This window comes from Bidens hawaiensis, unplaced genomic scaffold, assembly GCF_021521415.1.
Source record: "Bidens hawaiensis isolate Kalapana, Puna unplaced genomic scaffold, B.hawaiensis_p1.1 tig00020418_1, whole genome shotgun sequence".
Taxonomy (NCBI): Eukaryota; Viridiplantae; Streptophyta; class Magnoliopsida; order Asterales; family Asteraceae; genus Bidens; species Bidens hawaiensis.
In genome coordinates this window covers 57951-80508 of record NW_027493109.1, presented here as the reverse complement: position 1 = coordinate 80508, position 22558 = coordinate 57951, and the positions used below count along the sequence as shown (strand labels likewise).

General features: G+C 35.4%; 4 protein-coding genes and 1 pseudogene across 6 annotated transcripts; 4 read left to right on the top strand and 1 right to left on the bottom strand.

Moving 5' to 3' along the window:
* Nucleotides 1-669: 669 nt before the first annotated feature.
* On the bottom strand, nt 670-5459 carry LOC143560628 (putative disease resistance RPP13-like protein 3). Its single transcript, XM_077048894.1, has 3 exons — nt 5304-5459; nt 1940-3423; nt 670-1878 (listed from the first exon to the last, which is right to left on the bottom strand). The coding sequence occupies exon 2, from the start codon at nt 3348-3350 to the stop codon at nt 1980-1982; it is 1371 nt and encodes a 456-aa protein (XP_076905009.1). The 5' UTR covers nt 3351-3423; nt 5304-5459; the 3' UTR covers nt 670-1878; nt 1940-1979.
* Nucleotides 5460-6633: 1174 nt separating this feature from the next.
* Nucleotides 6634-9834, top strand: LOC143560641 (putative late blight resistance protein homolog R1B-16). 2 transcript variants are annotated; one of them, XM_077048902.1, is made up of 4 exons: nt 6634-6784; nt 7179-8607; nt 8669-8730; nt 8812-9834. In XM_077048902.1, exons 1-4 carry the CDS (start codon nt 6655-6657, stop codon nt 9708-9710), a joined length of 2520 nt encoding a protein of 839 aa, XP_076905017.1. In that variant the 5' UTR covers nt 6634-6654; the 3' UTR covers nt 9711-9834. The 2 variants fall into 2 exon arrangements, with proteins under 2 accessions (XP_076905017.1, XP_076905016.1); XM_077048901.1 differs by having other exon boundaries at nt 6635-6784; nt 8669-9834.
* A 4584-nt stretch (nt 9835-14418) lies between these two features.
* On the top strand, nt 14419-14844 carry LOC143560617 (putative disease resistance RPP8-like protein 2). Its single transcript, XM_077048888.1, has one exon. The coding sequence runs from the start codon at nt 14419-14421 to the stop codon at nt 14842-14844; it is 426 nt and encodes a 141-aa protein (XP_076905003.1).
* Nucleotides 14507-16878, top strand: LOC143560626 (putative late blight resistance protein homolog R1B-16). The gene is made up of 2 exons (XM_077048893.1): nt 14507-15625; nt 15685-16878. The coding sequence occupies exons 1-2, from the start codon at nt 15456-15458 to the stop codon at nt 16721-16723; spliced, it is 1209 nt and encodes a 402-aa protein (XP_076905008.1). The 5' UTR covers nt 14507-15455; the 3' UTR covers nt 16724-16878.
* An 861-nt stretch (nt 16879-17739) lies between these two features.
* LOC143560640 (putative late blight resistance protein homolog R1B-16) lies at nt 17740-21717 on the top strand (annotated as a pseudogene). Its single transcript, XR_013140158.1, has 4 exons — nt 17740-17928; nt 18465-19959; nt 20025-20096; nt 20549-21717. The product of XR_013140158.1 is annotated as a putative late blight resistance protein homolog R1B-16 (transcript).
* Nucleotides 21718-22558: the final 841 nt, after the last annotated feature.

The following is a 22558-nucleotide window of genomic DNA, read 5'->3' as shown; positions in this document are numbered from 1 at the left end:
GAGATTCATGCCTTGAGCCACCACTGCCCGTTTCACTAAACGAGGATCTTGCTAATACGATTCTCTCGATGTAAACTTAAGTGATAAACCTTAACAAATCTTGGTTTTTCAGGAATAATATTTGAAATACTGATATTTTTTTGTGTTTAACAACTGGCAGACAATATTATGAAATGGCTTGTAAGTCAACGGTCAACGAGTGGTCAACCTTTGACTTTACTCAAGGAAAATTGTATATATGGGTTATTGGGTATTTTTTTCTATGGAACTATATTGATTGCCTATTTAGATCCAAACTCAATAAGAAAACTTGTAGAACTTCATTTTTGAGAAGCTAAAATGTTTAGCTATGAAACTGTATTGATTGTGTATTGTAAGATGTTTTTATCAAATAAAAATAGTTGTATTCATTTAAATGTTTAGTAATAATATGCTAAAACGGCCGAGGTCCGGATTTTGGTCCATATACTGTCAATTTTTCGGCGATTTGTTTGAGGCAAGATTCCTGTGAAGAGATTTGCCACCAGATGATGTGTTGGTTCATATATTATACATTTGATTCCAAACATGACAGTAAGTTTTTCAGATTCGAATGCTTGGTGTCTTTTATCCTTTTAACCATCCGGGCTTGACCAACAAGCCTCGGCCTCACCCAGAGCTGATCAAACGTAGTACAAAACTAATGTTTCATATTTATATGGAGTTTACGAATTGCTTTTGTTTGATATATAAAGCATTGAGACGAATACCAAACACGCTTCTACGGCCTAAAAACTCAATACACAAAAAAAGTTTTACATGAGAAGATTTCAATCACATAATCTTAAGATAAGTGCCTTAATAATTTTGGTTCCCCTGGACTTTCAATAGAAAGTTTCCCACACACTCTTGCTCTTTCTGAATTCCCAATGCAGATTTATAAGCCGAAAAGCTGCATCCATTTACCTCAATCCCCTCCAATGTTAAAATCCTTCCAAGAGCTGTTGGGACAATGTCGAGTTTTAAACAACGATGAACCACTAAACGTTGTAGTCTTGGGAAATTATCACTTGAACAAAGCCATTGCTTTATGTCCAAATCATGCAACTTCAAGACCTTAAGTTTCCGAAACTCAGCATCCCCTGTCTCCCATCTTTCTCCGATGCATGAATTAAATTTTAGTTTTAGAACCTCGAGGTTAGGCAACCATGCAAAGGTCCACATCTCTTTCCAATCAATCCCAGTATTTGACAAAGTCAACTTCTTAAGCTTTTCAGGAAACATAATAGGATTGCATGATCTCGCTGCTTCAGCGTGTGGAAATGTATTAAGTAACTTCAGTTTTTGAAGGTGTGCCAAATCGCCTATATTAGGAAATTCCAGATCGCCTGACGTTGATATTAAGGGTCCACAAAATCCAAGCTTCCTAAGATTGGGAGTCCTCGAAAAGATATTGTGACAAGATCGAGGACTTACTTGGGATAAAGTCTGAAAGCTAGCCAACGCATTGGGATGATGATAATAACCATCATTCCCTGCCACTTGTTCAAAACTAGGCTCCTCGATAAGGTTTTCCCCGGATTTGATATATAGGTGCCTTAGATTAACCATATTCCATATGGTGTTTGGTACAACAATATTCTTCCTTGAGGAAATTATGAGCATTTGTAGGTTGACAAGGTTTGATATTAATGCATGGGGGCTTCCGTCATGTGCTTGAATGGCCAGGTATCTCAGGTTAACCATCTGCACAACATCCAAAGGGAATACCGAGATAAGGATAGACTCTAGATCCAAAATCTTAAGGAACTTGTATGCTCGACGTGAATCGATCCACCCTTTATTAGAGAATTTCCTAGCTCCAATGGATAGCAGGGTGTTGATGAGAGCATGCCATACCTGCAAATTTTGGTTAGTAATTCTTAAGTTAGAATGTTTATGTGCGGAATCATGTACATACCTATATTTGTTTGACAAAAAAATTTCTTCCTCGGCTTTTTTTAAACAAAAATAATGCAATAAGTCATGAATGCAACACGTTTTACTTGTCTGTCAGACTTTGTGCTAGATGGCATCAGCAAGCTTCTCTTGATTAAATCCATCAAGAAACCCTCTGCAACATCCTCCAACATTCGGCTTCCGGTTTCATGTATTAATCCTTGAGCAATCCATAGCCAAGTTAGCTTTGTCACTGGGACTTCATAGTCCTCAGGAAACGCTCCAAGAAAGAGAAAACACGGTCTTATCGGATCAGGCAAATGGTCATAGCTTAAAGCCAACGAGTGCATATACTGTTTTGGATCACTAGCCTCAAATGAATAAGTTGCAGCAATTTTCTCCCACCGTGTAATAGAAAGATTATTTTTCAGTAGACCAGAAGCTATAACAATTGCAAGAGGCAAACCTTCACACTTTCTGATTATCGCTCGTCCCAAATCCACCAATCCACGTGGGCATATTCCCATTCTAAATACCTTCTTCTTTAATATGTCCCAACTTTCAACTTCAGTACGAGGACGTAAAACATGAGCAGGTATTGCTGACTGTTCATGTAAACTCACATCTACGTCCCGGCTAGTAATTATTACTCGGCTTCCGGTTTTATCATCTGGAAAATACACTTTGAGATCGTTCCATACCCTACAATCCCAGATATCATCCAAGACCACCAAGTACTTTCGACCCTTTAATTTTCTATATAATCTCTCCCCTAACTCGTGGTCTCTCATTTCGTAATATACGTCTGTAAATTCATCGATAAAATAGCCTAATATGTTGAGTAACAAACCCTTGTTCTTATATACTGGAGAAACAGTAGTCCACGATCGAAAGTCGAACACATTCTTAACTAATTCTTGGCTGTATAATGTTCTAGCCAAAGTCGTCTTTCCAAGCCCAGCCATTCCTGTAATTGAAATAATCTGAAGCTGCTTTGTGGAAGTATTTCCGGTAAGTTGATCAAGCAGTGTTTCTATTTCGCCATCAAAACCGACCACTTCTTGATCTTCCTCCACATATAAGTTATATCTGATATTACATAGTTGTTCACATATACGTATCATCTGATCAGTTCTTCTTGTTATATTCTTATCATCATAAACTCTCATTTTTCTTGAGCGAATCTTACCACTTCGTACCAAACCCGACATTGTTTCTTCCTGACTAGCCACCACGCCTTCCATATCTTTCAGTACAGCCAACACTTTCTCACTTTCATACCCTACCATCATGTCTCTGAGGTGACTCATGAGACCATCAAAATTTGTGGTCACAGTTCTCATGAAATCTGGTCCTTCTTCCTCATTTGAGAGGTCAAATGACTCATAATGTTCGATTAACTGCTTTACGCGATGACCTAGAGCATCTTCCATGGTTCTCTTCTGATATGGTAGTTTAAAACCTTGGTAGTGATCTTGATCAGCACTGAAACTCCAGTTTCTCCAACTGTCATGAACACAGACCAAGCATTTAAGGTTAATTGATTAATTGATTGTCAATGAAGGTGATTAGAGAATCCTAGGGGTATAAACAGGCCAATCCGTTCATGAGCTACTAGAGATCAGCTCACAAAAAACCTCAAATCGAGCCTATTTTAAATAAGCTCAAGCCTGAGCCTCACATATCGAGCTCAAGTCAGCTAGCGAGCATAAACGAGCCTATTGCTTAAATTTTTTTTATTTAATATATTTGATACGTATTTATTTAATAACAATTATTATATATAAAATAATGATAATTATAACTAAATAAAATAATATATATTATGTTTTTATAGAAAATCAAATATAATTAATATATCTATCTATATATATATATATATACGTACAATAATAGGTTATCGTACATTAGGTACACGAGACCCTGCACCACCAGATCCTAATTACAATTAAAACTACGCAGTGGCATAATTGTAATTAAATCAAAAAATACTTCTCGCACAACAGATCGTCATTTGCTGCAAGCCTTCAACCATAATCAAATCATCCACAAAACTAAAGCATAATCAAAATCGATAAACCCATTATCGCTATAGTTTAATAATCTTCAAATTGATCAAAAATTGTTGATTTAATCAATAGAATTGATGTGTAGGAGGCTTTAGAATTATCAATTGATTATGAAATTGCATAATAATACACTTAATTGAGCTATGATTAGGGTTCATGTTTAAACGTTCTGCACAAAAACTTTAAATATTCTGGACTTTTTGTACAGAACTTCTAAAATTTTTGTCTAGAACTTCTAAAGTAAAAAAGTTTAGACCAAAATGAAGAAAAAGTTTAAACGTTCTGACCAAAAATGAACAAAAAGTTTAAACGTTTAACTAATACGTTCTGATCAAAACTACAAATTTAAACGTTCTGACCAAAACGAACACCTTTAAACGTTCAAGTTTAGATGTTCTGTACCAAAACTTTAGAAGTTCTAACAAAAGGTTTAGAAGTTCTATACAAAAAACTTTAGAAGTTCAATACGAAAACTTTATACATTCTGTTTAAACGTATTATACGTTCTATTTAAACGTTCAGAACAAAAATCAATTAAACTTTAAAAGTTCAGTACAAAAAGTTTATACGTTCTGTTTATACGTTTTAGATTAATATTAATACGTTCAATGTTAAAACCCAGAACTCAAACTCAAAATTGATAACTGAAACTTCAAATTGATGACTAATTGGATCAATTTCAAAGTTTAATTGATCAATTAGTTCATCAATTTCAATTTCAATTTCAATTGATCAATTTGATAAACTAACCTGTGAACAACTCGTGACGGAGGAAGATGGTGTTCACAATGGTAACGTCGATGGTCGCGACGGAGAATACAATCGTTGGACGGTGACGAATTGATGAACGGTGATAGTGAAGGCGGACGGAATCGATGGGAGCAGTGGATCATAGTTGATGAAATTTACAATATTGCCATCGCGTGATTTTGAAATCAACAGTGTAGGAACTCGCGTACGTAATGTACGATTAGGGATTATTGTATTGGATCTTTTATCTATATATATATATAATTATGAACATGTAGAAGTTAACTAAAAAACAGTAAACGAGCCGAGACCATGCCGAATCCAATGCACAAATTCTTCTAACTACTCATATGCATACAAAAATCACTCATTTACTCTCATAAATTCCAAATTAAACAATAACAAATTTGCAGGGGTCATATAAAAGCATAAATTTGACAAAATCTCCGATCTGAATACAAAGCAGAAATACTCAATCCGCTTTAACTAAGAAAGCATTTAGGGGAGTTTAATTTTACAAACAAATTAACAGAATCAGTTCTCAGGAGATCAATTAAATACACGTACCGTATGTTTCTCACAATTGGGGCTTGAAGCCTTCAATATGATCATGTAATGGTTTATTTTCAGTTGTTTGTTCTTTCTTGATCAAAGTAAACTCCCACTCCTCACTCTTTAACTTTTTGACTTGTCAGCCATCACATCACCCACCACCTTATCTACTATTATTATATGCCTCTCATTCTCCACTAACTTTTGTATTAACTTTCTCAAATTCTTTACTTTTAACTATTATTGAATGAATTCTCATTACCCGGAGTAACCCAATGATTAAAAATGACATAATACGTCCGCGAATATAGATAACGTTGGGTAGACTAAGCGCGCCATCTTCTATTATGTGAAAAACACGTCACATGAAGGCCTATTAGAATAAAACTTGTTTAGAAACAAGAGAAGGTATATGTATGCTCTACATTAATATAAATATAAATAAAGATATATATAAAAATCATGAAGCCACGTTACCTATGCATTCATGACCATAGTACTATTACTTTGGTACATATTTTGATGTTTTGTGTATAGTTTTTATTGTTTTGTTTACACGTGTCCACCAAAGTTGAAAGATTTCTTTTCTTTTTTTTTTCTTTTTTTCTCTTTGGCCCCTCATGGGGATGTTCATACTTAAGATTAGATATCTATTGACGAAATGTAAAACTTCCTAGCTGATTAATTTAAGCCAGGCTTTTCTTCTTTATTATATATACAAATTTAAGAAGACTCATTTGAAAGTGTTCCCGAGTTCAGTTCAATTAAAAAAAAAAGGATGGGATGGAAAGTTTTTCTTCTTTCTTTTATTTTATTTTCTCTCTCTCTCTTACTTTTCTTTCTTCTCACTTTCCTTTTTAATTTGGAAGGAAAATTTTTCCTTCAATTTTCATTTTCCCTTTACATATTTTCTTTTCCTTTCTTCTTTTAAATGAATCTTTGGAACAAAACAAATTACGATTTTTATTTCCTTTCTTTTCAACAAAAACTCAGGAAAACAACTCTTCTTTTTATTTTCTTTCTTTTCTTTTCCTTTCTTCTCTTAAATGAGACTCAGGAACACGGAGAAAATCATTATTGGAAACCCGAATCATGAAAATCTTAAAGTTTCACTCTTAACTAATTTTTTCACCGATTCATTATAATTATATTTAAAGTTTAAAAGACATTGGTGTTGGTATTATCAGATAGTCAGATATGGTATCAGTATTCGTTTATGGTTCTCTATCGATGTAAAAATTCCGCCGCAACACGTAGGTACTTGCTCTATATTAAATATTATATATTACTATTTTATAAAAAAACAAAATGATATATTAAGTAAAAAAAACATTAAAAAGATAAATACATAAATAAACATCACATCATGTTTGTGAAAATAGAGATAATATTATATGTGGCCAGACAGAAGTCCTCCGTACATGGTAGTAAGCAATTATTTCGTCTTGACTTTCATCCACATCCACAGCAACGATCAGATTCCAGCTTCATTGGAGGTGAGTACTTCAATCACAGATGCTGTTGCAAATCTAAGGTTTTAAGCACCATTATCTATGCATGTTAGATTTTACAATTCCAAAATCAAGGTTCGTCATATTTTCTTGAACTAGGAGAAAAATCATGCAAAACAAGTGATATGATTTTAATACTATATGCTTTTATAAGTGAGATATATAAAGTATGATTTTAGTAAGATATGCTTCTATAAAACTTTTATGATAATTAAATCAATAAGAACATCAATCTTAATCTTCCTAGACCTTTGACTATAGTATTAAGAAAACAAAAAAAATATATATGAGTAGTTTGAACAAGTCCAAGATAGTTTGAACAAGTCCAAGATCTAATCACAACAGCTAGACAAAATAATTAACTTTGCATATTCCTCAGATCAGGAAATAAGAACCATGGCTGATGCTCTTGGTCTATACATAAAGCAAGCAATTCAACACTATGTGACATTTAATCTCTCATGTGGCCAAAAAGCACTAGATTCCAAGAGAATGATGACTGAAGCTTTTGATGGCCTCATGAATCACCTCAGAGACATGATGGCAGGGTATGAAAATGAGGATGTGCTAGGTTTACTGAAAGAAATGGAAGGCCTGGTGGCTAGCGAAGCTTGGTATGCGCATATCGGAGACAGGCAGGCTTTACGTATAAAGCATGTTAATGAAGCATGGAGTAGTGATTTGAAAACAAGATCGGATAAGATGCTTGTTGCTTGCGAACAACTATGTAACATCAGATATAATTCAGATGTCGAGAAAGAAGAAGCCGTGGTGGGATTTGATGAAGAAGTAGAAATACTACTTGATCAACTTACTGGAAGTACTTCTATTAAGCAGCTTCAGATTATCTCAATCACGGGAATGGCTGGGCTTGGAAAGACGACTTTGGCTAGAACATTATACAGCCATGACTTAGTTAAGAACATGTTCGACTTTCGATTGTGGACTACTGTTTCTCCAGTGTATCAAATTAAGGGTTTGTTACTCAACATATTAAGCTCTTTTATCGATGATTATACAGATGAATATTGCGAAATGAGTGACCAAGAGTTGGGGGAAAAGTTATATAGAAAATTAAAGGGTCGAAAGTATTTGGTGGTCTTGGATGATATATGGGATTATAGGGTATGTAACAATCTCAAAGTGTACTTTCCAGATGATAATACTGGAAGCCGAGTAATAATTACTAGCCGTGAAATAGATGTGAGTTTACATGTAGAGTCAGCTAGACCTGCTCATGTTTTACGTTTTCGTACTGAAGTTGAAAGTTGGAACATATTTGAGAAGAAGGTGTTTAGAATGGGAATATGCCCTGGTGGATTGGAGGAAACAGGAAGAGTGATAAATAGAAAGTGTGAAGGTTTGCCTCTTGCAATTGTTATAGCTTCAGGTTTACTAAAAAGTAATCTTTCTATAACATGGTGGGGGCAAATTGCTGCAAGTGTATGTTCATTTATGGTTAGTGATCCAAACCAGTATATGCACTCGTTGGCTTTAAGCTATGACCATTTGCCTCCTCACTTAAAACCGTGTTTTCTCTTTCTTGGAGCATTTCCTGAGGACTATGAAGTTCCAGTGACAAAGCTGATTTGGCTATGGATTTCTCAAGGATTAATACATGAAACCGGAAGCCTAATGTTGGAGGATGTTGCAGAGGGTTTTGTGATGGATTTAATCAAGAGAAGCCTGCTGATGACGTCAAGAATAAAGTCTGACAGTCAAGTTAAAACATGTCGCATCCATGACTTATTGCGTCATTTTTGCTTTACAAAAGCCGAGGAAGAAAATTTTCTGTCAAACAATTTTAGGTATGCGCACGTTTCTGTGTATAAACATTTTATAATAAGAATTACTAACCAAAATTTGCAGGTATGGGATGCTCTCATCAATGCCCTGCTTTCCATTGGAGCTAGGAAAATCACTACAAAAGGGTGGATCAAATCACATCGACACATACAATTTCCTTAAGATTTTGGATCTAGAATCTATTCTTATCTCGGTATTCCCTTTAGCTGCAGTACATATGGTTAATCTAAGATATCTAGCCATTCAAGCACATGATGGAAGTCCCCATGCGTTAATATCAAACCTTGTCAACCTACAAATGCTCATAATTTCCTCAAGGAAGAATATTGTTGTACCAAACACTCTATGGAATATGGTTAATCTAAGGCACCTATATATCAAATCCGGGGAAAACCTTATCGAGGAGCCTATTTTTGAGCAAGTGGCAGAGAATGATGGTTATTATCATCATCCCAATGCGTTGGCTAGCTTTCAGACTTTATCCCAAGTAAGTCCTCGATCGTGTCACAATATCTTTTCGAGGACCCCCAATCTTAGGAAACTCGGGTTTTGTGGACCCTTAGTATCAAGGGTAGGCGATTTGGAATTTCCTAATCTAGGCACTTTGGTTCACCTTCAAAAATTGAAGTTGCTTAATACATTACCACACGTTGAAGCAACGAGATCATGCAATCCTATTATGTTTCCTGAAAAGCTTAAGAAATTGACTCTGTCAAATACTGGGATTGATTGGAAAGAGATGTGGACCTTTGCATGGTTGCCTAGCCTGGAGGTTCTAAATTTAAAATTTCAAGCATGCATTGGGGAAATATGGGAGACAGGGGACGCGGAGTTTCGGCGACTCAAGGTCTTGAAGTTGCATGATCTGGAGATAAAGCAATGGGATTGTTCAAGGGATAACTTCCCAAGACTACAACGTTTAGTGATTCATCGTTGTATTGAACTTGAAAGTGTCCCAATGGCTCTTGGGAAGAGTTTTGCATTGGAGGTGATTGAGGTAAATGGATGCAGCCTTTCTGCATATAGTACTGCAGTGGAACTTCAGAAAGAGCAAGAAAGTGTAGGAAACAATATCTTGAAAGTTCATGGAAAAGAAAATTCTTAAGGCGCTTGTGTTAAAAGTTATGTTATTGAAATCTTCTAATGTAAAGGTTTTTGTTGTTGTAAGTTTTTTGATGATAGAAATGTGTTTTGTATATTTCAAAATACTCTAGCAAACAAAAGCAGTTTGTAAACTGTTTGGTATTTTATTACTACTGGAAGGCCCGGCTTCGAGAACGGTTAAAAATTTTGGGGTCAAAGGCGAAATTTTTTTTTTGGCCTTAATAAAAAATGGTATCTTGTTGGGTTTAAACAGTTTAATTTTTAAATGACCCTTAATTTTTTGAGCCTTATGACTTGGTTGTGTAAAGAAAATTTTTTTATAAAAATATGGTTAAAATGACTAAAGTGAGGTTAGAACCCACAACCTCTTGGTTGAAAGTCATACCCCTTTACCACTAAACCAAGCTGATAGTTGTGTAATTAAGTTTAAACATTATATATACATACTGTTTTTCATAAAAATATATATATAATTTTTTTTTAAAAAAATCCGGGCCTATCGGGATGTCGGGCCGGGGTCCGTCGACCACCCGGCCCTCCCTTATAGCCGGCCCTGACTACTGGTATCGTATTTTTGTCACAGTGTGAAGAATTCCCCAGTTAAATACAAAATATGTAAAAATAAATAAGACTCCATGTTGTGGGTGTGGTGGGGGCGGCAAAGGAGGCTTTAAAGCCCATGTACACCTCGGCGTGGCTTCTTTTTTCTTTTGGGGTGAGGGGGGGGGGGGGGGTTCGTGAAAGTGATGGGGCTAGGGGTTTCTCTCTCTCTCACACATATACATATATATGTGTGTGTGTGTATATATATTATAAATTCGTAATGGGGCTCTAAAGCTCTGTGTCCTACGTGTTGGTGACCACATACGGATTCAGGAAATTTCGTTACCGGGGGCACAAATAGATTGGGTAAAAATGGGTCGAGTCAAAGAAAACAAGGTTATAAACGGCAGTAATCAATTGTAGTGGCTGAACAATTAAAATGAGAGGGGCGGTCAACTAGAATTTTTTCCATTTGTAAATTACTTTCTTTAGAAATTAATGTATCAATCGATAACTATAATTGTTTTCTCTTTATCTTAAAATCATTGTAATATATATTTCTAACGAAACGTTTTATGTGATCACAAAAAACATGTTATTTTACATATATGTTATTATAAACACTTGAAACTATATAAACAATAAAAGCATATTAAGATATAACTTTTAAACTTAAAATAATAATAATTAAAAACTTATAGAGAAATGTTTAGTGCTTAATTAATTTGAGAAAAAAATATAACTAGCGCAATACTAGAGTTGCTTTCTAAATTTCAATTAAAAGAAATAAAATAAAATATAATACTAGAACTAAAGTCAAATATTCTCTTACCAGTCTCATCATTTTCCTTCTTTCTTATACAATACTGGTGTTGTTGAAAAAATGTCTGGTGCGACTATTTTGTGGCTTCTCTCTGCACTTTAAATACTCTCATATTTCCGTTGTTGATGCCCGACGGTGGGCACTTGTTAACGTCGACGGTGGGCATGGACTGATTATTGACACGTCATATACCAACGCTTACTTGCAAACATGACACTTTGACAGGCTGACTATGGACGCCAACCCACCCTCACCAAGCCTTCAATCCGCCCATGTTGGTGATGAGGAGGGGCAATAAAACCCCTCCACAACACATAGCCTAAAGGGGTGTTTGTGTTTTCAGAAAAGATCTTCTTTGCCTCTTTTGTCTGCACCGCACAGACATTTAGGTCTGCAGTGCGTTTGTTTTTTAAAGACATTTTACTAAAAAAATGTATGCACACCCTCTTCCTGCTACAGACTTGGCCTACTGCTTCTAACATCTGCTAGCTCTTCCCATCTCATCTTCCTCCATGTTCTATTTTCTCAAACCCTATCAACTCCAAACACCCCTCTCCTCCTCCCTTCTCCTCCAGCTTCACAACCTTGCCGCCGGTGATGTGTGGTTGAAACAACGTGCTTTAAGTGTCTTATATTGTGTGTTTTACTTGTTTATATGTATCAAGCACAAACACTTTTATTGGTTTTATGTTATAGGTGATCGGAGCTTAAAGGAGCCGATTTGGAGCATTTAGGATGGAGTGGAAATGAGAGTAATGATTTATGATATGATATAGAATTGAAATATAAGACGTGGCCGCAAACGGGAAGGAAAACGGAGTTGAAATGAAGATTTTATGAAGAAAACGGTGTTTTGGTGCTGTAGCCACCGTAAGGTAGAGAAGCCAGACCGTAGGCACGGTGGCCAGATTATAGCTTACAGCCTGGTCTGACGGAAAAACGAATTTAGTTATTTTTCTTCCATATTTAAGCCCATAAAACCCTAAAGTTGATTATTCTTCATACCTAGCCACCAAGGACAACTTTGGAGCAATTCTTTACCATCTTAACACCATTCCATCACCAAATCATCTATGGTTTCATCCTTCCAATGAGTCTTTCGTGTTGCACAGACAAGGCTAAACCACTTGTGACCGGTTCTGGTCTAGGGTTTGCATATGAACTGATTATTTTTATGAACATTACATGTATTGGGATTTAGTTTTGATTAATTATTTGGTTGATTAAATCTATATATTTATTGGAACTGATTAAACAATTGTGTTTTTGGGACTTTCATTTATCATCAATTATTTAGTTTGTGTTCGTCAACATTTAGGATTAAGTTCATATTGTCATTGAACCGTTTACCATTAATTATTGATATATGCTAAGTTTTATATTAATGAACTGGTAATTTAGTAGATAGTGCTCAGTTGTGTCACTTCTTCGGATTAAGTTATGTGAATCATCGTAACCAAATTACTATGTCTAGTAATCATTTATCTATTCTAATACACGAAGACATGTGATTTCCCGATTTGTATAAATTATTGTCAGTCAGATAATTGCATATCCCGAACCTGAAGTTTAGTCACTGTTTTCTTAAATTGTCTTACAACCAAATTAATTTCCAAACCATTTGACATCGACTGTCCGTTTAGTTTAATACTTAATAAGTTATGAGTCAAACTTGCATTTTCCACTATTTTGTAGTGGATTCGAAATCTTATTTGCCCTTGCTAGTAAATGTATTTTATAAATGTTTTTTATTTACCTTTCGACACCACCCTCGCCTCCTCCGGCCAACCCCGCTCCTCCATCGCCGCCCCCTGTCGGACCCCACCGCGCCTCCGCCACTGCCCCATTCTAATTAGGTATTTATCAATATCACATGCCAAGTTCTACAACCAATATCTTTGATTTTATTCTTGTGCATGAATTAGAATTATTGGAAGATAACAATAATAATAAAGATGCAGTCATCATCTTCGTCTTCACCATCATTTGTAACCATTAAACACAATAATGTGTTTAGTTTTTTATCCAAATTGAACAACTTTTCATATGATTCAGCCCCAAATCGGGTTGAATTGATATGGGTATTCTTCTATTTTATTGAATGTTCATCCGATATGAGAAGTTTGGTGATGATTATGAGGTTGGCTTCTTGAATTGTTGGTTATTTAAATTGGTGTAATGAAGTTGAAAATTGATGGAATTTATGTTTGGTAGTGTTTGTGACTAATTTATGAACGGAACATACACCGTGGCCGTTAATCAATTGTCAAGAAGTTACAATTTTTTGGTTAAACAGGGTTCATATAATTTTTTTAATGTGTGTTTAGAAGTTTTGAAACTAATAATCACACTTTTAATGATTATTTCTTTGGTAACTTTATACGACAATAACAAAGATGTTATATGTTCCAATCTTAGGTAGGTTTTTCATAAATGTTAAAAAAATTATTTAAATTTTTTTGTTGAAGCCCTTATTTAAGTTTAAAAAATTATTTAAATTTCAGTTTATTTTAACAGTATGCGGACGCTAAAAAACACAGTTTTCTTTTTACAGACTGCAAATGTTTGATCTACCTCTATTACATATGTCTGCGGACTGTGGTATTTTGTCTCTGAAAAACAAATAATATAAGCATCTCAAGTTCATGTTTGAGATAATAGAATTATGTATATGGATATTAGAGAGCATTATGTGGCCACATAGAAAGTCTTCCGTCTTCGCTGACTTGAATCCTGGTAAGCAATTTCTTGACTTTCTTTCAAAAGTAAGGAAGTGAGTACTTCAATCACAGACGCTGTTGCAAATCTTAAGATTTTAAGCACCATTCTCTATGCATGTTAGATTTTACAATTCCAATTTCAAGGTTCGTCATATTCTTCTTGAACTAGGAACACGAAAAATTATGCAAAACAAGTGCTATGATTTTAATAATATATGCTTTTATAGGTGAGATATATAAAGTATGATTATTGTAATATATGCTTCTATAAAACTTTTATGATAATTAAATCAAAACATCAATCTTAATCTTCCTAGACCTTTGAGTATAGAATTAAGAAAACAAAAAAAACATATATGAGTAGTTTGAACAATTATCACAACAGCTAGACAAAATAATTTACTTTTGCATATTCCTAAGATCAGGAAAGAACCATGGCTGATGCTCTTGGTCTATACATAAAGCAAGCAATTCAACACTATGTGACATTTAATCTCTCATGTGGCCAAAAAGCACTAGATTCCAAGAGAATAATGACCGAAGGTTTTGAAGGTCTTATGAATCACCTCAGAGACATGATGGCAGGGTATGAAACTGAGGAAGTGCTGGCTTTACTGAAAGAAATGGAAGGCCTGGTGGCTAGCGAAGCTTGGTATGCGCATATCGGAGACAGGCAGGGTTTACGTATAAAGCATGTTAATGAAGCATGGAGTGGTGATTTAAAAACAAGATCGGATAAGATGCTTGTTATTTGTGAACAACTCTGTAACATCAGATATAACTCAGATGTAGAGAAAGAAGAAGATGTGGTGGGATTTGATGAAGAAGGAGAAACACTACTTGATCAACTTACTGGAACTTCTATAAAGAAGTTCCAGATTATCTCAATCACAGGAATGGCTGGGCTTGGAAAGACGACTTTGGCTAGAAAACTATTCAGCCATGAATTAGTTAAGTATATGTTTGACTTTAGAGCATGGATATGTGTTTCTCAAGAGTATCTAAAGAAGGATTTTGTTGCTCAGCATATTAAGCTCCTTTATCCATGATCTTACTGATGAATTTTACGAAATGAGAGAGCAACAGCTAGGTGAAAGGTGGTACCGAACACTAAAGGGTCGTAAGTACTTGGTGGTCTGGGATGACATCTGGGATTGTAGTGTTTGGAACGATCTAAAGATATATTTTCCAGATGACAAAACCGGAAGTCGTGTTTTATTTATTACCCGGGACATAGACTTGAGTTTACATTTACAGTCAGCATGACCTGCCCACAATTTACGTCTTTGTACTGAAGTTGAAAGTTGGAACATTTTTGAGAAGAAGGTGTTTAGAATGGGAATATGCCCTGCTGGATTGGAGGAAACAGGAAGGGTGATAAATAGAAAGTGTGAAGGTTTGCCTCTTGCAATTGTTATAGCTTCAGGTTTACTAAAAGGTAATCTTTCTGTGGAGGAAATTGCTTCAAGTCTATGTTCGTTTATGATTAGTGATCCAAGAAAGTATATGCACTCGCTGGATTTAAGCTATGACTATTTGCCTCCTCACTTAAGACCGTGTTTTCTTTCTTGGAGCATTTCCTGAGGATTATGAAGTCCCCGTGACAAAGCTGATTTGGCTATGGATTGCTCAAGGATTAATACCTGAAACCGGAAGCAGAATGTTGGAGGATGTTGCAGAGGGTTTCTTGATGGATTTAATCAAGAAAAGCCTGCTTCTGACATCCAGAATAAAGTCCGATGGCCAAGTTAAAACATGTCGCGTCCATGACTTATTGCGTGATTTTTGCTTGAGAAAAGAGGAAGAAAGCTTTCTGTCAAGCAATTACAGGTATGAATAAGTTTCTGCATGAACTTGCTAAATTAAAACTTACTAACCAAAATTTGCAGGTATGGCATGCTCTCATCAATGCTATGTTTTCCATTGGAGCTAGGAAAATCTTTACAAGAGGGTGGATCAATTCATATTGGCACATACAATTTCCTTAAGATTTTGGATCTAGAGTCTATCCATATCTCCTTATTCCCCTTAGACGTTCATATGGTAAATCTGAGATACCTGGCCTTTCAAGCACACGATGGAAGTCTCAATGCATCAATATCGAACCTTGTAAACTTACAAATCCTCATAATTTCCTCAAGGAAGAATATTGTTGTACCAAACACCATATGGGATATGGTTAATCTGAGGCACCTATATATCAAATCTGGGGAAAACCTTATGGAGGAGCCTACTTTTGAACAAGTGGCAGGGAATGATGGTTATTATCATCATCCCAGCGCTTTAGCTTGCTTTCAGACTTTATCTCAAGTAAGTCCTCGATCTTGTCACAATATCTTTTCGAGGACTCCCAATCTTAGGAAGCTCGGGTTTGGTGGACCCTTAATATCAAGGGTAGGCAATCTGGAATTTCCAAATTTAGGAGATTTGGCACACCTTCAAAAATTGAAGTTACTTAATACATTTCCACACGCTGAAGCAACGAGATCATGCAATCCTATTATGTTTCCCGAAAAGCTTAAGAAATTGACTTTGTCAAATACTGGGATTGATTGGAAAGAGATGTGGACCTTTGCATGGTTGCCAAACCTTGAGGTTCTAAATTTAAAATTTCAAGCATGCATTGGGGAAAGATGGGAGACAGGGGACGCAGAGTTTCGGCGATTCAAGGTCTTGAAGTTGCATGATTTGGACATAAAGCAATGGGTTTGTTCAAGGGATAACTTCCCAAGACTACAACGTTTGGTGATTCATCATTGTATTAAACTTGACAGTGTCCCAATGGCTCTTGGGAAGAGTTTTACATTGGAGGTGATTGAGGTAAATGCATGCAGCCTTTCTGCATATAGTTCTGCAGTGGAAATTCAGAAAGAGCAAGAAAGTGTTGGAAACTATATCTTGAAAGTTCATGGAAAAGAAAATTCTTAAGGCGCTTGTGTTAAAGTTATGTTATTGAAATCTGAAGGTTTTTTGTTGTTATAACTTTTCAGATCATAGAAATGTGTTTTGTATATTTCAAAATACTCTCTAGTAAACAAAAGCAGTTTGTAAACTCCATATAAATACGCAACATTACCTTTGAATTCATTTGATCAGTGAGGAGATTAACAATAACAATGTCTATCATGATAACCAATAGATAGTCAACATTCACTTAGTGGAGTATTGATTTTTGACACTAGTAAATCCCATTTCTAGGTTCTTTCTTTTAAATTTTAGTATTTTATTATTAAAAAGTTTCTTTTCCTTTATTTCTTTTTATTTTTTGAATTGATTTATAAATAATAAGCTAGAATTTACTATTAAAGTTTATGTAATTCATCTATAGGTATGTTTTAATTTATGTATCATGTTATGTTTTTGGTGTTAAGTGCTAATTATTTTGCAAGTGTTAATTTTAATTTTTATGTATTCTTTTATATATTTAAAATTATATCCTGTTTTTTAATCCGGTCTAGCTGATCCACATGTAAATCGCTACCATTTTGCGCCCCTCTCAAGGCACTGTCGTCTTGGTAAGCCTCAAAATTGTCTAATCCTCTCTCTAAATGTTGTTGCGGTATCCTCTAATCCCCATTCTAGCTATCTAAATCCAAGTGGTACATATCATATATATATACATATGTCAATTAGATGATGTGTCTCAACTCTATATATCCTATATTATAAAAAAGAACAAGTATTTTTATCTGCACGTTACAGCTGATTGTTTTAAATGAATTACATTTTCAAAAGCTACACCGTCTGTTGCGGCTGGTACACAAAGATGTCAGTATCGTTTTGATTCATTATGGTAAAAGTTTTGCATCAAAATCTTCAATACCAGAGTTGAGGAGCCAAAAAGTAAAAATGTACGTTGAAAGGGCAAAAATTCTATTACCAAAGTTGATGAGCTAAATGATAAATAAATATGTGAAACTTTTGTGTTCTAATCAACCAAACTGAGGGCAAAAAAATATATATATTTGAAACTTGTATGACAAAAGAAAAAAATGAGAAACTAAGATAAACTAATTTGTGTGGACGGACAGATAGAAGACATTCGTCTTTGTTGACTTTTGTGCTTGTGCGTAGTTTCTTTTGTAGCAACAATCAGTTCAGATAATCTTCATCAATCATCATCATTATCGGAGGTGAGTTCTTAACTTCTTATGTACGTATGTCGTCTAGTATAGTTCTCCGATAGTAATAGCATAACTCTACTACTATACTTAGTTAGATTTTACGATCAGTATGTTAATAAGATTAGCTTGCAGAAATGAAGTCATTAAATTTTTCTTGAAGATTTGTAAGTTGTTTTATTTATGAAATCAAATTACCTAAGTCCCTTAATGTTAGAAACCTATGGTACTTAATTATTTGATTGATCGCCTTGAGGAATGAGTTTAAATGTTTTTCATAGTTAAAATGGAGTATTTTTGCTTTCGTGTTCAGATCTGAGATACTGTCAGTATTTTCTTTATATGGCACCTGAAAATGTTATTGCTTAATTAATTTAACATTTATGAGAGTAGAATAGAAGATTAAGTACAAAAACTTTTATCCATGATAAAGCAATTGTAGCATTATCTAATCTTAATCTTTGTAGACATTGTAGAATAACAAATGAAATTTTGATGTATATGTGAAGAATTGTACATCGAATTAGCTAATCGCATTTCGTTAACAGTTGGTCGAATCATTTGACTGTGAATGCTTGGTCCGTGTTCCGTGACAGTTGGAGAAAGAGAGGTTTCACTACCTATTGGACATATCAGAGGGAACCATGTCTGACGCTCTTGGTCTTCGCGTAAAGCATTTATTCGAACTCTATTGGACATTTGACCGCTCAGAAGAGGGGGGAGCACCAGATATCATGAGAAGTACGAGGATCGAACCTTTTGACGGTTTCATGAATTACGTCAGAGACAGTATGGCTGGGTATGAAAACGAGGAAGTGCTGGCATTACTGAAAGAATTGGATGACTTGGTGGCTAACAAAGCTTGGGACGTGCAGCATCTTAAAACTTCGGTTAATTACTTTTGGGATAGAGATAAAAAATGGAAAGTGAATAAGGATAAGATAATAGTTGTTTGTGAACAGCTCTGTAACATCAGATATAACTCAAATGCAGAGGAAGTAAATGCTGTGGTGGGTTTTGATGACGAAATAGAAACACTACTTGATCAGCTTACCGCAACTTCTGCAAAGCAGTTTCAGATAATCTCAATTACAGGAATGGCCGGGCTTGGAAAGACGACTTTGGCTAGAACATTATATAGCCATGAATTAGTTAAGTATATGTTTGACTTTCGAGCGTGGACTTGTGTTTCTCAAATATATCAAAAGAAGGATATGTTACTTGGCATATTAGGATCTTTTATCACTGATCTTACTGAAGAAATTTATGAAATGAGTGAGAACCAGTTGGGGGAAAAGTTATACAGAAAATTGAAGGGCCGTAAATATTTGGTTGTCTTCGATGATATCTGGGATTGTAGAGTCTGGAACGATCTCAAAATGATTTTCCAGATGACAAAACTGGAAGCCGAGTATTGTTTACCAGCCGTGACATAGATGTGAGTTTATATGTACAGTCGGCAAGACCTGCTCATGTTTTACGTCTTCGTACTGAAACTGAAAGTTGGGACATCTTTCGGAAGAAGGTGTTTAGAATGGGAATTTGGCCGGGTGGATTGGAGGAATCTGGACGGGTAATAAATAGAAAATGTGATGGTTTGCCTCTCGCAATTGTTATAGCTGCTGGTCTACTGAAAAATAATATTTCCGTAACCTGGTGGGAGCAAGTTGCCGCAAGTCTACGTCCATTGATAACGAATGATCCAAGACAATATATGGACTCGCTTAATTTAAGCTACAACCATTTGCCTCCTCATTTAAGACCATGTTTTCTCTTTTTGGGAGCATTTCCTGAGGACTATGAAGTACAGGTGACAAAACTGATTTGGCTATGGATTGCTCATGGATTCATATATGAAACAGGAAGCAAAACTATGGAGGATGTCGCACAGGATTTCTTGATAGATTTAATTAAGAGAAGTCTGCTGATGACGTCCAAAATAAAGTCTGACAGCCAAGATAAAACATGTCATATCCATGATTTATTGCGTGATTTTTGTTTGAGAAAAGCAGACGAGGAAAATTTCCTGTCAAACAATTATAGGTATGAACAAATGTTTCTGATATGACTAATTACCACAATTAAGAATTACTAATCAAAATATGTAGGTATGGCATGCTCTCATCAACGCCCTGCTACCCATTGGAGCTAGGAAAATCTCGGCAAAAAAACAGTAATCGGTATGAACACATGTTTCTGCTTGAACTTACCACAATTAAGAATTACTCTCTCCGTCCCTCTACAAGTGTCATAGTTTGAAAAACACAAAATTTAAGAAAGTTTGAAGGATTGCATTTTTTGATAAACAAATGACTATAATGCCCTTGTCATATATAAAATGACAAAATTTAAGAAAGTTTGAATTATTGCATTTGTGTGAGGGTAAACTTGGAAATTAGTTAATAAATGTTGAAATTGGACATATGTAATGGGACAAACTAAAAAGGAAATGTGGACACTTTCAAATGGACGAAGGGAGTACTAATCAAAATTTGCAGGCATGACATGCTCTCATCAACGCGCTTCTATCTGTTGAAGCTACGAAGATCTCTGCAAAAGAATAGTCATAGGTATGAACACAAGTTCCTGCTTGAAATTACTAAAAGTAAGAATTACTAATTAAAAATTGCAGGTATGGCATGCTCTCATCGAAGCACTGCTATCCATTGGAGCTAGGAAAATCTATACAAGAGGGTGCATCGGTTCACATCGGCACATACAAACTTCTAAAGATTTTGGATCTAGAATATATTTGTATACCCTCTTTCCCCTTAGATGCAGTACAGATGGTTAATTTGAGATACCTGGCCATTCAAGCACACGATGGAAGTCCCCCTGCGTCAATATCAAACCTTACGAACCTACAAATGCTCATAATATCTTCAAGGAAGAATATTGTTGTGCCAAAAACCATATGGAATATGCTAAATCTAAGGCACCTATGTATCAAATCTGGGGAAAACCTTATGGAAGAGCCAATATTTGAACAAGCGGTAGGGGATGATGGTTATCTTCAGCATCCCAGTGCGTTGGCTAGCTTTCAGACTTTATCCCAAGTAAGTCCTCAATCTTGCCACAATATCTTTTCGAGGATTCCCAATCTTAGGAAGCTTGCGTTTTGTGGACACTTAATATCAAAGCTTGGCGATCTGGAATTTCCAAATTTAGGCGCTTTGGTACACCTTCAAAAATTGAAGTTACTCAATACATTTCCACACGCTGAAGCAGCGAGATCATGCAATCCTATTATGTTTCCTGAAAAGCTTAAGAAATTGACTTTGTCAAATACTGGGATTGATTGGAAGGAGATGTGGACCTTTTCGTGGCTGCCTAACCTGGAGGTTCTAAAACTCAAATTTAATTCATGCATTGGAGAAGGATGGGAGACAGAGGACGCGGAGTTTCAACGACTCAAGGTCTTGAAGTTGCATGATCTGGACATAAAGCAATGGGTTTGTTCGAGGGATAATTTCCCAAGGCTACAACGTTTGGTGGTTCATCGTTGTTTAAAACTCGACAGTGTCCCAACGGCTCTTGGGAGAATTTTAACATTGGAGGCGATTGAGGTAAATGGATGCAACTTGTCTGCATATAATTCTGCAGTTGAAATTCAGAAACAACAAGAGAGTGAAGGGAGCTACTTCTTGAAAGTTCACGGAAAAGAAAACTCTTAAGGCACTTGTGGGAAGATTATGTGATTGAAATCTATATCATGTGGGTCTAAGTTTTAACTTTTAAGGTTAAAATTGTGTAATGCTGTCTTATTGCTTTCTATTGAAAATAAAAGAAGTTTGAAAAGTTTGTATCAATATGTAAATGTTTTAGCTTTTTAGGTTATCCCGTATGCAGCATCGCCGCATATGGTTATGATGTGACTGCCACGAGGGTCATTGATGCAATGAACAATAGATATGAATTAAAATGCAAACACGATTAACTTGATTGTAATACTGCCAATTACAAACTAATCCCAATACAACCTAATAGGAATGACGCATCAATTTGGATAACACCAGTTGGTGTTGAACTACTTCATGTAGTGATCAAGATAACCGCCAACAACCAACCCGATAAACGTGGCATTCATGTTACGGCCTAAGGCCCAAACGAAATAGAAACAATCCCAAAGTAAACATAAACCCAATAGTTCAAGGACTAGACCCATATAACAAACATAGTAAAAACAAAGCAAATAAACGAACGAGCTCACGAACTAAATGAATTAACGGGTCGCATTGTCCCATAAAAACTCTAAAACTCTAAAAAAAGGGTAAATTGAAAACGAAAGATGGATAGTTATTAGTGATGGAGATTAATAATAAATGGAAAGTTATAATTGATGAAGACGAAAGATAGAAAGTTATAATTCATTTTAAAATTGAAAATGCAATCGAGTTAGTTGGATATGAATCATGATCCGAGTGTCATGTCAAACGGGTGTACGGATTTAGTCAGGAAAACGAAAATAAGGAGGGCTAGAAATGTAACAAGTGTCCTCCTATTGGCTCATTATTTAAATAGTATAGATATAAATATAGATATAGGATGATCCCTTGAATATATTGAGCAATATATTTTAATAAATTTAGATTGAGTTTGAAAAGTGCTTATGGCTTTTTGAAAAGTCATTTTAAAAAGTTAG